Genomic DNA, 18,719 nt, shown 5'->3' with positions numbered 1-18,719 from the left:
TCACTACAGCAGCAGCCATGTTTATGCCAGGTATGCTGAGCTAACAATGAGAAACTATCACCATTATACCTTTACCATCAGGCTCAGCTGGTGCCTGCCATGTCCCGACCATCTGTGATGGGGCCACCTGCATTCCATCCACTTGCAATGGAACCCTGTCCACTTGTGATGGAACATTCAGTGTCTCATCCAGCTGTGAGGAAGCCTCCTGCACTCCGTCCACCTGTGAGGGAGCCACCTGAGGCCTGTCCACCTCTGAGGGAGCCACCTGAGGCCTGTCCACCTCTGAGGGAGCCACCCGAGCCCCGTCCACCTCTGATGGCAACCCATCCACCCTCAATGGTGCCTCCTGTGCTCTGTCCACCTGTGATGGCTCCTTCAGCACTAAAAAAAGAAATCCAAATGATGAAGACTGCGCTCTACAGAATATATACTCATACACATGACCTCCCTTGGATGTGTCCTTCCTCGACTAGCTCTGTGCTGTTGGAAGCCCTTCCTCTGGGGGCCCCCCCATTTCCTTCCCTTGCTATTACAATGTCTATCTCCTAAGCTATTCTTCCTCAGTAGGTGGCTGCTCTTCTACTATTATACAGCAATATACGTGCAGCTTACCCCACACATACCATGGAGACAGAAGCAAGGATATACAACATACGCCTTAAATTTTTCTTTTCTGCAGTCACCAATTGACTATATCAAACATTGTCCGGAATGTTTACTACCAACAGCAGACCTCTCCCATTGTATATGGTTATGCACCCACGTACAAACATATTGGAGTTAAATTAAATCTTTTATTCAGTCTGGGGTCTCGATAGATCCCTACACCCCATCAGTGATATTTTCCATTATATTGTGGTGGGAGGGCGAGGTACCATCTAGGGGACCTATAGCTACTAAAGGTATCCATCTGACCCTACTTCTATAAATACAGAGTCTCCTTCGACACTGGCTACTAAATACATTACTCTCCCTGAGCTAATAGAATGCCTTACAGACACTCCATTGGGAAATGCTGGACACCATACACACCAAGGAATTATCTACTAAGGGCTTTATGTTAAAGTGGAGAGATTTCCTTACTAACCAATTATCCACGGAGGAAAGAGAACCTATTATACGTCATTTTACTTTCTTTATGGTATAGTAACACATACGCAGCAAACACCCGGGGGGTTGGGGCTCAGACTTGGTTCCATAGGTGGCAGCTCCGACTGTTCCAATATTCTTATATCCTTTTCCCTTATGGAACGGACTTATGCATTACAGAATTCACATCAATGTTTTCATTCACCTTTCCTAGGTTTGTGTTTATTTGTCATTTCCTGTTGATGATCGGTTTCTCTCCTATCAATAAATGATTCTATTCATACAGCCTGGACTTTACATAGACTCAAATATACTCTACAAAGTACAGACTCTCTGCTATTATTGGAACTATATTTCCAAATATCTGTTTGAATGTGTATACTGACACTGTATGTTAGGTTTCCCCCCCCCCCTCCTGAAAACTAATAAATTATGTTTAAAAAAAAAAAAAAAAAGAGTAAGGAAGGTTATAGTATATTGGTGTCTCGTCACCTGCGTCCTCTCTGTGCTGGCGGCCATTGCTGAGGCTGGTCGGTGTGGCAGGGGCGCTCTGAGGATAGCTGCCTCTCCTCGGTGTGCCCCCTTGGAAGCCTGGTAATTTGTGAGCGGCAGGAGAATGAAGTGTCTGAAGTCTGGTGTAATCAATATATTCTTGGGCCTAGGAGAAAAAACTAAATCCATCACCTGCACACTAGGAACACCTGTAAGCGAGCCGACCACCCTCCCCAGAGCAGTGTGAACCGTCACCGAGCTGCCATTATGGCATCTGGGGGACGTTTATCCAGGGCTTTGCGCCTATTTTTAGGTGAATAATTGGATTTTTCACCCATTTTAGGTCTAAGGTCTATTTATAAACTATGTGTATTCGACGGGCAAATATTTTTTAGATGCAACTTTTTTTTTTTTTTTTTTTAATTTGCCTGTTTTAAATATTCGCCCTAAAAATTTGCATAATCTGGGATTTGCACCCAATTTATCATTTGCAACGTTTTAAAAAGTCGCATAAACTGGTGCAGGTCTCCGTCAATGTCAGAACTGGGTGAATTTGTTTGCTTTTTTAGAAGCATTTCCTATGACTTTTCCATAAATCACGTAAATACTACAGTAATTATACCTGTCTGGGTGGAGGGTGATATTAAATTTATCACCAACCCCACGAACATAGAGGGTCCATAATAGCACTTTTTGTGCCAACCCAAATACTAAAAAAAAATCTTTATTAACCCCTTTAGACAGAGCCTAAAATGACCTTTATGAACGTGCCAATTTTCATTTTTTCCTCCTTGCCTTCTAATAGCTATAAATCTTATTTTTCCATCTCCAGGGACATGTGAGGTTTTTTTTTAGGAACAGATGGACTTTGTAATGGCGCCTTTTAATCTACCATAAAATAAATGAGGAAAGCCCCAAGATTATTATTTGTGGGGTGAAATTGGGATTAAAAAATGCAATTACACCAATTTTGGAGGTTTCCGTGTTTACTCAATGCACTACAGTAAAACTGACATGATATATTTATTCTATAGGTCAGGCTGATCACAGCGATATGCAGCTTATATTGCTTTTATAATGTTTTACGCTAGAGCACCCTATACGTACCTGATTCGCGCCAGACGCTCGGCGTGCGCGCTCCTGAGAGAAGTCCATCGCTCATAGAGAATGACGGAGCGTCGGACCCAGTCATTCTCTATGAGAGTTGGACTCATCTCAGGAACACACGTGCCGGGCTTCGGGCTTTGAAATCTATGTCACCCGATGGTCTCAAGAAGCGGGACCCGGCGCGATCAGGTACGTATAATGTGCCCTAGCGGGGGTCGGGAACCTGTCACCCCGACAAGGGGGGGGGGGGGGGGGGGGGTTGGGGGATATGGGTGTGTGACAGGACCTCTTTAACAGTAAAACTTATTTTTGCAAATAGTTATATTGAAAATGGACGGGGGAAATGGACGGGGGAAAGTGAGGGAGGGAAAGCCAGCACATGTCCGCAAGCTCTGCCCACTCCTCTCTGGTGTCTAACAGCGGTAGGGGACAAAGGAGAGGGGACAGCGCAAGGGACTTCAGCTTGTGGGATCATTACGATCCCATAAGCTGAAGTCCCAAACGACCTGGACACTGAGGTATCAATGACCCATGGTCATGAAAGGGTTAATAGCTGTCTGCTGGCCAGCAGTACTAGATCCTCAAATTGCCACCATGTATAATGCATATTGCTGCTGGCAGCTAGGCTCACCCGACATTTGTGTGATTTCCAACAATCATACACACCATACTGGCACAAAATAGAGACACTAAGCGCCTAAGTAAAAGTCCCCTAACATTCTTTATGGGTGTTTCTTACTAAAAAGTTTCAGTTATTGAGAAACCTTAAAAAAATATCAGGTATTAGGCTATGTTCACACTACATAAAAAACACGGCCGTATATTCGCAAACAACGGCCGTTGTTTGTGCAAACACGGCCATTGTTATGAAATAGGGCCGTGTTTTTTACGTAGTGTGAACCCGGCCTAAATCATGATGAAAAACAAGTCACACACGTGAAGCAAACATCTATGTACAATAGTACGTGTCCTTCTAGCCTGCATTGCCATAAGTAACGCGTGTGCCCCTCTTACCGCCTGAGCTTCCATGCGGGTGAAGATGACGTTCAGCATCTGGGTCAGCGTGGCCTTCGCGGTGGTCTGGTTCACCAGGTTCTTGCTGGCCAGATATATGTTGTAACATGTCCGCACGGTCTGGAGGACGGTGGCCTCATGGATCTCCACATATGGAGAGGTGACGACAGTCAGGAGGGCCTGAACACAACAGTAAGTTATCAGGGCGCGGTATTGGGATACTTTATATTAACATTATTAACAGTTTTGTTTAAAAGACAAAACACCCCCGCCTAACACACATGGTTAAAGTGTACCCCCGCTCCCTCATGGTCTCTTTATTATCATTACATACACATATACAAGTTACATCGTGCTACAGGGTAACGTCTCTGCCCATTATTCCTTGCTAACCGCTGGGGTTCATCATCCTGATGGTGTGAGTGCTCACTAACCTGCTGTGGCCGCTGGTCTACGGGGGTGGGGGTGCCAGTAACTAATCTGGCTGCTGCAATGGGTCCTGCTTCTTCTGGTATCATCCATACTGGGCTGTAATACTCACCTTGATGATCTGGAGCTGTACCCCCTCGTCTGTCTGGGGGCCCTGAAAACAATTGCAGATGGTGTCCACTATGCGATCGATGAGGCGTTTTCCAGCAATCCCTTTATCTGGAGCATTGCCGGTTATATGTCCATAGGCAATGAGTTTCTACAAGACAAAAAAACTACAAGTCACTGTATGTCATTGTGCGGCCTCCGTACACTGCAGACCATACGTCATTGTGAGTGCGGCCTCCGTACAATGCAGACCATACGTCATTGTGAGTGCGGCCTCCGTACAATGCAGACCAAACGTCATTGTGAGTGCGGCCTCCGTACAATGCAGACCATACGTCATTGTGAGTGCGGCCTCCGTACAATGCAGACCATACGTCATTGTGAATACGGCCTCCGTACAATGCAGACTATACGTCATTGTGAGTGCGGCCTCCGTACAATGCAGACCAAACGTCATTGTGAATGCGGCCTCCGTACAATGCAGACCATACGTCATTGTGAATACGGCCTCCGTACACTGCAGACCATACGTCATTGTGAATACGGCCTCCGTACACTGCAGACCATACGTCATTGTGAATACGGCCTCCGTACAATGCAGACCATACGTCATTGTGAATACGGCCTCCGTACACTGCAGACCATACGTCATTGTGAGTGCGGCCTCCGTACAATGCAGACCATACGTCATTGTGAGTGCGGCCTCCGTACAATGCAGACCATAAGTCATTGTGAGTGCGGCCTCCGTACAATGCAGACCATACGTCATTGTGAGTGCGGCCTCCGTACAATGCAGACCATACGTCATTGTGAGTGCGGCCTCCGTACAATGCAGACCATACGTCATTGTGAATACGGCCTCCGTACAATGCAGACTATACGTCATTGTGAGTGCGGCCTCCGTACAATGCAGACCAAACGTCATTGTGAGTGCGGCCTCCGTACAATGCAGACCATACGTCATTGTGAGTGCGGCCTCCGTACAATGCAGACCATACGTCATTGTGAATACGGCCTCCGTACAATGCAGACCATACGTCATTGTATGGCCTCCGTACAATGCAGACCATACGTCATTGTGAGTGCCGATTCCGTACAATGCAGACCATGCGTCATTGTGAGTGCAGCCTCCGTACAAAGCAGACCATACGTCATTGTGAATGCGGCCTCCGTACAATGCAGACCATACGTCATTGTGAATACGGCCTCCATACAATGCAGACCATACGTCATTGTGAGTGCAGCCTCCGTACAAGGCAGACCATATGTCATTGTGAGTGCGGCTTCCGTACAGTGCCGAGACATGACACCAGAAGAGCAAATGTTTATTCAGCCAGGTGCTATGTCTGCCCATTCCACCACACACGTAGAAGAGAACTCCTCAAGACTCCTCCCCCCCCCCACTCAAGACTCCTCCGCCGCCCTCCCCCCCCCCACACTCAAGACTCCTCCGCCGCCCCCCTGCACCCCCCCCCCCCGCCCCCCTGGCTCCAGACTCCTCTGTTGCCCCTAGACTGCTCCACCTCCCCAGCACCAGACTCCTCCATCACCCCCTTCCAGACTACTCTGCCCCCACCCCCTAGAACTCTCCATCACCCCAGCTCCAGACTTCTCCACCCTCTTCCTCCAGACCCCCCTGCCCTTCAGCTCCATACCCGATCTATCCCTGATATCTTTATCATAAGACTGTGGGGAGGGCACGCATAGGCAGCTATTATGTAATACGTATTGCTGCTACTTGTAGTTCCCCGCGTATGAGGATGGGTACCTGCAGGCAGTCCAGGGAGGTGCTGACCACTCGAGGAGACTTTAACTGACACGCCAACTCAAAGGGAAGAAAGTACTTGTCGGCTTCAATGAATTTGGGTTTGGAGGGTGGAGCGGACTCATCCCTAAACAAAAGGAACAAAAGCTTATAAAAGAGGCGCCAAAACGGGAGGCCATGAAAACCGCTGAGCTGACTCCGCACTCACCTCTGCTGCTCCACCTCAGCTCTCAGCTCATCTGCAAAACAGAAAAAGGGGATGAAAAGGAAACAAGGACAAAGATCTGAAATCATCCAGCAACCCATCCTACACCTGGCCTCATCCAGCAACCCGTCCTACACCTGGCCTCATCCAGCAACCCGTCCTACACCTGGCCTCATCCAGCAACCCGTCCTACACCTGGCCTCATCCAGCAACCCGTCCTACACCTGGCCTCATCCAGCAACCCGTCCTACACCTGGCCTCATCCAGCAACCCGTCCTACACCTGGCCTCATCCAGCAACCCGTCCTACACCTGGCCTCATCCAGCAACCCGTCCTACACCTGGCCTCATCCAGCAACCCGTCCTACACCTGGCCTCATCCAGCAACCCGTCCTACACCTGGCCTCATCCAGCAACCCGTCCTACACCTGGCCTCATCCAGCAACCCGTCCTACACCTGGCCTCATCCAGCAACCCGTCCTACACCTGGCCTCATCCAGCAACCCGTCCTACACCTGGCCTCATCCAGCAACCCGTCCTACACCTGGCCTCATCCAGCAACCCGTCCTACACCTGGCCTCATCCAGCAACCCGTCCTACACCTGGCCTCATCCAGCAACCCGTCCTACACCTGGCCTCATCCAGCAACCCGTCCTACACCTGGCCTCATCCAGCAACCCGTCCTACACCTGGCCTCATCCAGCAACCCGTCCTACACCTGGCCTCATCCAGCAACCCGTCCTACACCTGGCCTCATCCAGCAACCCGTCCTACACCTGGCCTCATCCAGCAACCCGTCCTACACCTGGCCTCATCCAGCAACCCGTCCTACACCTGGCCTCATCCAGCAACCCGTCCTACACCTGGCCTCATCCAGCAACCCGTCCTACACCTGGCCTCATCCAGCAACCCGTCCTACACCTGGCCTCATCCAGAAACCCGTCCTACACCTGGCCTCATCCAGCAACCCGTCCTACACCTGGCCTCATCCAGCAACCCGTCCTACACCTGGCCTCATCCAGCAACCCGTCCTACACCTGGCCTCACACAGTAACCCATCCTACACCTGGCCTCATACAGTAACCCATCCTACACCTGGCCTCATACAGTAACCCATCATACACCTGGCCTCATACAGTAACCCATCCTACACCTGGCCTCATACAGTAACCCATCCTACACCTGGCCTCATACAGTAACACATCCTATACCTGACCTGATACTGTATGAGGCCAGGTGTAGGATGGGTTACTGTATGAGGCCAGGTGTAGGATGGGTTACTGTATCAGGTCAGGTGTAGGATGTGTTACTGTATCCGGTCAGGTGTAGGATGTGTTACTGTATGAGGCCAGGTGTAGGATGGGTTACTGTAACACATCCTACACCTGACCTGATACAGTAACACATCCTATACCTGACCTCATACAGTAACAAATCCTATACCTGGCCTCATACTGTATCAGGTCAGGTGTATGTGTTACTGTATGAGGCCAGGTATGGGATGTGTTACTGTATCAGGTCAGGTGTATGTGTTACTGTAACACATCCTATACCTGACCTGATACAGTAACACATCCCATACCTGACCTGATACAGTAACATCATACACCTGACCTCATCCATAACAAACAGCTCCTATATCTATCATCTTACTGTGATATAGGCTAGGGCTGATATGATGGGGTCATGACGCCTGAGGGTGTCACCAGAGACCTGACAGACAGATCCTGATAAACCCGTCTGACGGGTGGACGAGCGCTCCTCCTATGAGGGTACAAGTGGGTCACATGACTAAGGTTGGTTCATACTGTGCAGTGTGTTCACACCACAACTCTCCGTTATGACTAGAATATACAGCTGCCCGTACAGGGCACATATAGGAAGACAAGCTGTCCCTTTTCCCCCACCCGCTCCCCCTCATGCCGTTGTCACCCCTCGCTCCCCCTCATGCCGTTGTCACCCCTCGCTCCCCCTCATGCCGTTGTCACCCCTCGCTCCCCCTCATGCCGTTGTCACCAGGGCTGTGGAGTCAGTAAGCAGCAGCTTCGACTCCAACTCCTGAATTTTATCAGGACCGACTCCGACTCCCGCTCCTTGATTAATGGCTGGTCATATACCAGGGGAGTTATCTATCACACCGGCTCAGCAGCTTCTCCCTAATGTCCTACATGATCCTGGGGCGACTTATGAGGGAATAAAGGAATACGGTATATACAGCAGCTTCTCCTGTGTGTGCAGTAGATGCAGCCAGTCTCCAGCCTCCATGTCCTGAACTACTCACAACTAGACTAGATGGAGCAGGTGGTCTTTTCCTGCTGACAGGCTTCTATGTTTCTAACTAAATATTCACCATACACACAGAAACACTGCTAACACTGCCAGATACCTGTAATATAGAGGTAAGTCATAGCGATATAGAGAGGGGGGGGCTACCCACACGGCGATATAGAGGGGGGGGGGCACACAGCGATACAGAGAGGGGTCACACACAGCGATACAGAGAGGGGTCACACACAGCGATACAGAGAGGGGTCACACAGTGATATAGAGAGGGGTCACACATAGTGATATAGAGGGGTCACACATAGTGATATAGAGGGGTCACACATAGTGATATAGAGAGGGGGTCACACATAGTGATATAGAGGGGTCACACACAGTGATATAGAGAGGGGTCACACATAGTGATATAGAGAGGGGTCACACAGTGATATAGAGAGGGGTCACACATAGTGATATAGAGAGGGGTCACACACAGCGATACAGAGAGGGGTCACACATAGTGATAGAGAGAGAGGTCACACATAGTGATATAGAGAGGGGTCACACATAGTGATATAGAGAGAGGTCACACATAGTGATATAGAGAGGGGTCACACATAGTGATATAGAGAGAGGTCACACATAGTGATATAGAGAGGGGTCACACATAGTGATATAGAGAGGGGTCACACATAGTGATATAGAGAGGGGTCACACATAGTGATATAGAGAGGGGTCACACAGTGATATAGAGGGGTCACACATAGTGATATAGAGAGGGGTCACACATAGTGATATAGAGAGGGGTCACACATAGTGATATAGAGAGGGCTCACACATAGTGATATAGAGAGGGCTCACACATAGTGATATAGAGGGGTCACACATAGTGATATAGAGAGGGGTCACACATAGTGATATAGAGGGGTCACACATAGTGATATAGAGAGGGGTCACACATAGTGATATAGAGAGGGGTCACACACAGTGATATAGAGGGGTCACACATAGTGATATAGAGAGGGGTCACACATAGTGATATAGAGAGAGGTCACACATAGTGATATAGAGAGGGGTCACACATAGTGATATATAGAGGGGTCACACAGTGATATATAGAGGGGTCACACATAGTGATATAGAGGGGTCACACATAGTGATATAGAGAGGGGTCACACATAGTGATATAGAGAGGGGTCACACAGTGATATAGAGAGGGGTCACACACAGTGATATAGAGAGGGCTCACACATAGTGATATAGAGAGGGGTCACACACAGTGATATAGAGAGGGCTCACACATAGTGATATAGAGAGGGCTCACACATAGTGATATAGAGAGGGCTCACACACAGTGATAGAGAGGGGTCACACACAGTGATATAGAGAGAGGTCACACACAGTGATATAGAGAGGGGTCACACATAGTGATATAGAGAGGGGTCACACATAGTGATATAGAGAGGGGTCACACACAGTGATATAGAGAGGGCTCACACATAGTGATATAGAGGGGTCACACATAGTGATATAGAGGGGTCACACAGTGATATAGAGGGGTCACACACAGTGATATAGAGAGGGGTCACACAGTGATATAGAGAGGGGTCACACAGTGACATAGAGAGGGGTCACACATAGTGATATAGAGAGGGGTCACACATAGTGATATAGAGAGGGGTCACACATAGTGACAAAGAGGTCTCTGTGGGTATGGGGGCACGCCATAGTACACACACACAGCCTACTGCAGCCATAGCGCACACACACGCGCGCGCGCACACACACACACACACACACACACACACACACACACACACACAGCCTGCTGCAGCCATAGAACACTGAAGAAAAACACCACACTGAGGACAGAGGTTACTGCTACACTACTTATGTCTTCTCCTCCTCCTCTATATTACACAGGATATCTTCATATTACACTGCTGCTCATATACAGTCATCCAGCATCCAGGAAGAGACCAGCACAGATCTCCCCCCACACAATGGACTCTTCCAGCTCAGAAAAACTGACAAATATTGACCGACAACTTTTCCCCGACCACCCTTATGTAATAGGGCCAGTGTCCTATTACTGATATATTCCCTGACCACCCTTATGTAATAGGGCCAGTGTCCTATTACTGATATATTCCCCGACCACCCTTATGTAATAGGGCCAGTGTCCTATTACTGATATATTCCCCGACCACCCTTATGTAATAGGGCCAGTGTCCTATTACTGATATATTCCCCGACCACCCTTATGTAATAGGGCCAGTGTCCTATTACTGATATATTCCCCGACCACCCTTATGTAATAGGGCCAGTGTCCTATTACTGATATATTCCCCGACCACCCTTATGTAATAGGGCCAGTGTCCTATTACTGATATATTCCCCGACCACCCTTATGTAATAGGGCCAGTGTCCTATTACTGATATATTCCCCCGACCACCCTTATGTAATAGGGCCAGTGTCCTATTACAGATATATTCCCCGACCACCCTTATGTAATAGGGCCAGTGTCCTATTACTGATATATTCCCCGACCACCCTTATGTAATAGGGCCAATGTCCTATTACTGATATATTCCCCGACCACCCTTATCTAATAGGGCCAGTGTCCTATTACTGATATATTCCCCGACCACCCTTATGTAATAGGGCCAGTGTCCTATTACTGATATATTCCCCGACCCCCCTTATGTAATAGGGCCAGTGTCCTATTATTGATATATTCCCCGACCACCCTTATGTAATAGGGCCAGTGTCCTATTACTGATATATTCCCCGACCACCCTTATGTAATAGGCCCAGTGTCCTATTACTGATATATTCCCCGACCACCCTTATCTAATAGGGCCAGTGTCCTATTACTGATATATTCCCCGACCACCCTTATGTAATAGGGCCAGTGTCCTATTACTGATATATTCCCTGACCACCCTTATCTAATAGGGCCAGTGTCTTATTACTGATATATTCCCCGACCACCCTTATGTAATAGGGCCAGTGTCCTATTACTGATATATTCCCCGACCACCCTTATCTAATAGGGCCAGTGTCTTATTACTGATATATTCCCCGACCACCCTTATGCAATAGGGCCAGTGTCTTATTACTGATATATTCTCCGACCACCCTTATGTAATAGGGCCAGTGTCTTATTACTGATATATTCCCCGACCACCCTTATCTAATAGGGCCAGTGTCCTATTACTAATATATTCCCCGACCACCCTTATCTAATAGGGCCAGTGTCCTATTACTGATATATTCCCCGACCACCCTTATGTAATAGGGCCAGTGTCCTATTACTGATATATTCCCTGACCACCCTTATGTAATAGGGCCAGTGTCTTATTACTGATATATTCCCCGACCACCCTTATCTAATAGGGCTGGTGCCCTATTAGAATGTTGCTCATAATATATATTGATGAGCAAAACTGATAAAAATCATATTAAAACTTAATTTTAAATTGTTCTAAGATTTTTTTTTAAAGCTGGAGTCTGTACATTTTTTTCTACCTCAACTCCGACTCCAGCCAAAACTAGTTCCAACTCCACAGCCCTGTTTGTCACCCCCTGGCTCCCCCTCATGCGGTCGTCACCCCCTGGCTCCCCCTCATGCGGTCGTCACCCCCTGGCTCCCCTTCATGCGGTCGTCACCCCCTGGCTCCCCCTCATGCTGTCGTCACCCCCTGGCTCCCCCTCATACGGTTGTCACCCCTCGCTCCCCCTCATGATGATGTCACCCCTCGCTCCCCCTCATGCTGATGTCACCCCTGGCTCCCCCTCATGCTGATGTCACCCCTGGCTCCCCCTCATGCTGATGTCACCCCTGGCTCCCCCTCATGCTGATGTCACCCCTCGCTCCCCCTCATGCTGATGTCACCCCTCGCTCCCCCTCATGCTGATGTCACCCCTCGCTCCCCCTCATGCTGATGTCACCCCTCGCTCCCCCTCATGCTGATGTCACCCCTCGCTCCCCCTCATGCTGATGTCACCCCTCGCTCCCCCTCATGCTGATGTCACCCCTCGCTCCCCCTCATGCTGATGTCACCCCTCGCTCCCCCTCATGCTGATGTCACCCCTCGCTCCCCCTCATGCTGATGTCACCCCTCGCTCCCCCTCATGCTGATGTCACCCCCTCGCTCCCCCTCATACTGATGTCACCCCTCGCTCCCCCTCATGCTGATGTCACCCCTCGCTCCCCCTCATGCTGATGTCACCCCTCGCTCCCCCTCATGCTGATGTCACCCCTCGCTCCCCCTCATGCTGATGTCACCCCTCGCTCCCCCTCATACTGATGTCACCCCTCGCTCCCCCTCATACTGATGTCACCCCTCGCTCCCCCTCATACTGATGTCACCCCTCGCTCCCCCTCATACTGATGTCACCCCTCGCTCCCCCTCATGCCGTTGTCACCCCTCGCTCCCCCTCATGCCGTTGTCACCCCTCGCTCCCCCTCATGCTGATGTCACCCCTCGCTCCCCCTCATGCTGATGTCACCCCTCGCTCCCCCTCATGCCGTTGTCACCCCTCGCTCCCCCTCATACTGATGTCACCCCTCGCTCCCCCTCATGCCGTTGTCACCCCTCGCTCCCCCTCATACTGATGTCACCCCTCGCTCCCCCTCATGCCGTTGTCACCCCCTCGCTCCCCCTCATACAGTTGTCACCCCTCGCTCCCCCTCATACAGTTGTCACCCCCTGGCTCCCCCTCATACTGTTGTCACCCCTCGCTCCCCCTCATACTGATGTCACCCCCTCGCTCCCCCTCATACTGATGTCACCCCTCGCTCCCCCTCATACTGATGTCACCCCTCGCTCCCCCTCATGCAGATGTCACCCCTCGCTCCCCCTCATGCAGTTGTCACCCCTCGCTCCCCCTCATGCTGATGTCACCCCTCGCTCCCCCTCATGCTGATGTCACCCCTCGCTCCCCCTCATGCTGATGTCACCCCTCGCTCCCCCTCATGCCGTTGTCACCCCTCGCTCCCCCGGGCCCCCGCCTCTCACCTAGGGCCACCTGGCAGGCTGTGCGCAGTGGGGAGTTGTGACTTTTTCGCACATCCCTGTCGGACAGGATCTTCTCAAGCGCCCGTGACAGGAACATGCTCTTCGTCTTGTCTCCGTCCCCGGCCTCCTGCATGTCACGGGTCCGCTGTCACTCCACCCGTACCGGGGACTCAGCACAGCGCCGCCATCTTTCAGATCATCACATGACCACCTACAGCTCCTCCCCTTCCATGCTGGCAACCAAAGGTCTGAGCGGTAGGCGGGGCGAACGTCCGATAAGAAGGTGGAGCCCAAAAAGTGACCGGTCAATTTTCTTCCGGGGTGGATGCGTCCTTTCGTCTGACGTCATCCTCCGCCATCTAGTGGAGAAAAAAAGTACCTGCATCGAAAGGGCGGGAAAATCAGAAACCGCTCTACAGCGCCGCTCCGGCAATATGGGGTGAAACACGTCAGGTGACCCCTGTAACCCGAGTACCCTGAGGTAAATAGAGGTAAATTACCTCTATATTACTGCATATTATATGTGAGGAGCTATCAGGTATGAGGTAATTGGCTCTGTATATCACATGTGAGGAGTTATCAGGTATGAGGTAATTGTTATACTGTATATTATATGTGAGGAGCTATCAGGTATGAGGTAATTGTCTCTATTATACTGTATATTATATGTGAGGAGTTCTCAGGTATGAGGTAATTGTTATACTGTATATTATATGTGAGGAGCTATCAGGTATGAGGTAATTGTTATACTGTATATTATATGTGAGGAGCTATCAGGTATGAGGTAATTGTCTCTATTATACTGTATATTATATGTGAGGAGTTCTCAGGTATATACATTGTATATTATATGTGAGGAGCTATCAAGTAAGGGGTTATCTATATTACTATATATTATATGTGAGGGGTTATCAGGTATGTGGTAATTTCCTCTATGGGTGGGTTCAGACTGAGGAATTCTCGCGGAAAATGTCCGTGGAATTCCGTCAGCTGGCCACCCGCACGGGCACGCGCTTTTTCGCCGGCCCCATAGACACCATTCTATGGGCCGGCGTATTCCGCGATCCGCTGAAAGAAGTGACATGACACTTCTTTCAGTGTATAGCGGAATACGCCGGCCCATAGAATGGGGTCGGCGGAAAGGCGCCCAGATGTGCGGGCGGACAGCTGACGGAATTCAGCGGACATTGTCGGCGAGAATTCCGTAGTGTGAACCCGCCCTATTACTGTATATTATATGTGAGGAACTATCAGGTATGAGGTAACTATTCTGTACTTTATATTATATGTGAGGAGCTATCAGGTATGGGGTTATCTATATTACTATATTATATTACTATATTATATGTGAGGGGTTATCAGGTTTGAGGTAACTATTCTGTACTGTATATTATATGTGAGGAGCTATCAGCTATGAGGTAGTTGTCTTTGAGCTCACAAAAATGAGGTTGACTACTTTTTTGTGAACATTAAAAAAACGGATCCGTTTTGATCCTTTTTTTTTTTTACAATGGAAAAACGGATCAAAACGAATGCACACAATTGCATCCTTTTTTTCATCAGTTTTTCATCAACAGTTGCAACACAGCTTTACTTAGGGGTGGGTAATATTGGCCTAAATCAATATCACGATTAATTGTACGTGTAGCGGTAATAATAATTGGATGATAATTATGACACATCCCTTTTGCAAGCCACACCCACTTGACGGTGCCAAACTGAGGATACTTTGTTTCAATAGAGTAAAATAATAAAATAAAAAGGAACTCGCAGAGCTACAAACCAAGGCTTTACTGTTTAGTCTTTTGTTGTTATTATTATTATTATTTGTCATTATTAGAGGGTCTTAGCAGAGACCTGGACGTGGGTATACAGGCACTACAGGACGTGTATACACAGGCTTATAGTTTTGTACACACAGGGGAGCACATAGGGATAGGGATGTACACTACCGTTCAAAAGTTTGGGGTCACATTGAAATGTCCTTATTTTTGAAGGAAAAGCACTGTACTTTTCAATGAAGATAACTTTAAACTAGTCCTAAATTTAAACAAATACAGTCTATACATTGCTAATGGGCTGTGGAGCAGGACCGACTCCGACTCCTGCTCCTTCATAAATGGCCGGTCATATACCAGGGGAGTTATTTATCACACTGGCTCAGCAGCTTCTCCCTAATGTATTACATGATCCTGGGGTGACTTCTGAAACATACAAAGGAAGCAGTCTCCAGCCTCCATATCCTGAACAACTCAGAACTAGACTAGATGGAGAAGGTGATCTTTTCCTGCTGACAGTCTTCTATGTTTCTAACTAAATATTCACTATACTTAAAAAAACACTGCTAACAATGCCAGATCCCTGTGAAATAGAGGTCAGCCATAGTGATATAGAGAGGGGTCACACATAGTGATATAGAGGGGTCACACATAGTGATATAGAAGGTCACTGTGGGGGCACGCAATAGCACGCACACACACACAGCCTGCTGCAGCCATAGCATACACACACACACACCCCCACACAGCCTGCTGCAGCCATAGCACAAACCCACACAGCCTGCTGCAGCCATAGCACACACACACACACACACAGCCTGCTGCAGCCATAGCACACACACACACAGCCTGCTGCAGCCATAGCACACACACACACACACAGCCTGCTGCAGCCATAGCACACACACACACAGCCTGCTGCAGCCATAGCACACACACACAGCCTACTGCAGCCATAGCACACACACACATACACACAGCCTGCTGCAGCCATAGCACACACACGCATACACACAGCCTGCTGCGGCCATAGCACACATACACACAGCTTGCTGCGGCCATAGCACACATACACACAGCTTGCTGCGGCCATAGCACACATACACAGCCTGCTGTAGTCATAGCACACATACACACTAGAGCTGCTGGCTATATACATGACAGCAAAAGCTTATTATCACATATAGATTCTATACCTGTCACACCCACTAGCTCATGGCTCTGGTGTGACGTTGCAGCGTAATATACTTGTATACCTCATGAGAAAGCCATAACGGCCCTAACATACCATTTTAGGAAGTACAGTAATTATGGGGACCACTTGATCGAATTTATTTTGTTGACTACACAATTTTTGTTATCTCATAATTTTTTTCAGTTTGAGGGCACGTTTTATCTTCAGTTGGTTGGTTGCCCGATGGGGGCTCACTTCTCCCCCTCTCTTGCCAATCTGTACATGTCATACTGGGAGGAGGCCGTCATGTACTCTGCTCACAATCCGTACAAACACAACATTCTTTGGTACGGCAGGTACATTGATGACCTCCTCCTGGTATGGCAAGGCAGCAACGGGGGGGGGGGGGCAAATCCTTTGTTGATTTCATTAACATTAATTCTCTTAATTTGCGTTTTACTTTTCAGTTTGAAACACACAGGATTTCTTTTTTAGATGTTTTGTTAACTTTACACCAAGGCAGCATTAAAACAGACTTGTAACGAAAGCCCACCTCGGGCAACAGGATATTACATGCTACCAGTAGTCACCCAGCCCATGTCATCAGGAATTTACCAGTGGGTGAATTTATCCGTGCTCGGTAGGGCCTGTTCAGACGCTGCATCTTATCAGATTGCCTGCCATAATCTTGAACTTAGACTGATGGACAGGGGATATCGTAAGCACACAATTAGACGGGCCAAACATATTGCTGATAGCCACACCAGACATTATCATTTACAGAACAGACGTACACGTAGCATCACGGAACATAACCGGGAACAAACTACATTATCACCTCTCACACTCTCCACTCAGTACAGTTCACAGTTTCGCCACATTACTAATATCATTAATAAGTAAGTTCCCATTTTGTATCAGGATGCAGCGTGTGAACAGGTGCTTAAGCAAGGTGTCAGAGTAGTGGCTCGCCGTGGCTGTAATTTAGGTAACATACTGTCTCCCACTATTATTCCCAGTCTGACACCTCCTTCCTCGTGGCTAACCACACATGGATCCTTCAAATCTGCACACATGTTTCTAAAACTACACTTTTTTCCTCCGCTAGCAATAATCGTACCTATAGCATTAAAAGTTTTATGAACTGCAACAGCACTTATATATTTTGCTACCTGCACCATGTGCCATTTACAATATATTGGCAGTACAAAGCGGAAAGTCAAACACGTATACAAGAGCATATAAGGAATGCCACTTCCATATCACAGCTATCATTCAGTAAATCTGCCTCAGGGTTTTCTAAACATTTTAAGGAATGTCATTCTGGTGATATTAGTACTTTGCAGGTCATGTTCATTGAGAAGGTACATTCTCCACGAAGAGGGGGTGATAGAGTTAAGCTGTTACGCAGCAGAGAACACTATTGGATACTCACCCTAGATACACGATATACGAGGGGAATGAATTATAGGTCTGATTTAAACTATTTTTATTGATAGATCTTAACACAATTTTTTTTTTTTTTTTTGTGTAGCATGCTTGTCATTATGCATATTTTTATTATTGTTTTTGTAATTATGTATCCATCTGTTAAACTTGTTAACTTACATGTGTGAATTCAACCTAGCTTCTCTTTGTTTAATGATGTAGTGATTACACCTGTTACTGTTTCTCATCCCTTAGCGTGTGTGAATTCAGCCTAAGATTTCTCTGCCCTATGATGTAGTGATTACACCTGTCACTGTTTCTCATCCCTTATGCTAAGTTTACACGAGGCGATTATTGGCCCGATCGTACGATTAACGATTTCGAAGTAACAATTTTTTTTTATAACTATCAGCGTTTAGACGGTACGATATATCGTACGGAAAAATCGTTTTGCGATCGTGCGCCCGCAGCCCGGCCCGGCCGCAGACCGTTCCCCGCCCACCCCCCCAAAGCTCAACCGCAGCCACGATCGACATCCCCGCCGCTACGATCGCCACCTCCGCCGCTACGATCGCCCCCACCGCCGCGGCCAAGAGCATACGTTACCTGCTCTGCGCAGCAGGTCTTCGAGATCCCCGGCTCCCCTCTTCAGCGCATTGATTGGCTGAAGAGATGAGCCGGGAATTTCAAACGGCTCCTCTTCAGCCAATCGGTGCTCCTCTTCAGCACTGACTGGCTGAAGGGGAGCCGTTTGAAATTCCCGGCTACCCTCTTCAGCCAATCAGTGCTGCTGTGCATTGATTGTCTGAAGAGGGGAGCTGGGAATTTCAAACTGCTCCCT

General features: G+C 48.4%; 1 protein-coding gene across 2 annotated transcripts in view; it reads right to left on the bottom strand.

Annotated features, from left to right (window-relative positions):
* Positions 1-13,810, bottom strand: part of ARFGEF2 (ARF guanine nucleotide exchange factor 2) — a 43,253-nt gene extending 29,443 nt beyond the window's left edge. The window contains exons 1-7 of one of the 2 annotated variants that reach the window (XM_069952702.1): positions 13,499-13,810; positions 6,216-6,246; positions 6,011-6,134; positions 4,247-4,393; positions 3,706-3,885; positions 1,585-1,750; positions 70-384 (exon numbers count right to left, since the gene is read on the bottom strand). In XM_069952702.1, coding sequence (XP_069808803.1) covers positions 70-384; positions 1,585-1,750; positions 3,706-3,885; positions 4,247-4,393; positions 6,011-6,134; positions 6,216-6,246; positions 13,499-13,631 — 1,096 coding nt within the window. In that variant the 5' untranslated portion in view covers positions 13,632-13,810. The remainder of the gene's footprint in view (positions 1-69; positions 385-1,584; positions 1,751-3,705; positions 3,886-4,246; positions 4,394-6,010; positions 6,135-6,215; positions 6,247-13,498) is intronic. The other variant, XM_069952703.1, reaches the window with a different exon arrangement.
* Between the last annotated feature and the right edge of the window lie 4,909 nt (positions 13,811-18,719).

The sequence above is a fragment of the Dendropsophus ebraccatus genome, chromosome 14 (genome assembly GCF_027789765.1).
Source record: "Dendropsophus ebraccatus isolate aDenEbr1 chromosome 14, aDenEbr1.pat, whole genome shotgun sequence".
NCBI classification, from domain to species: Eukaryota; Metazoa; Chordata; class Amphibia; order Anura; family Hylidae; genus Dendropsophus; species Dendropsophus ebraccatus.
This window is presented reverse-complemented; position numbering and strand designations above follow the sequence as displayed.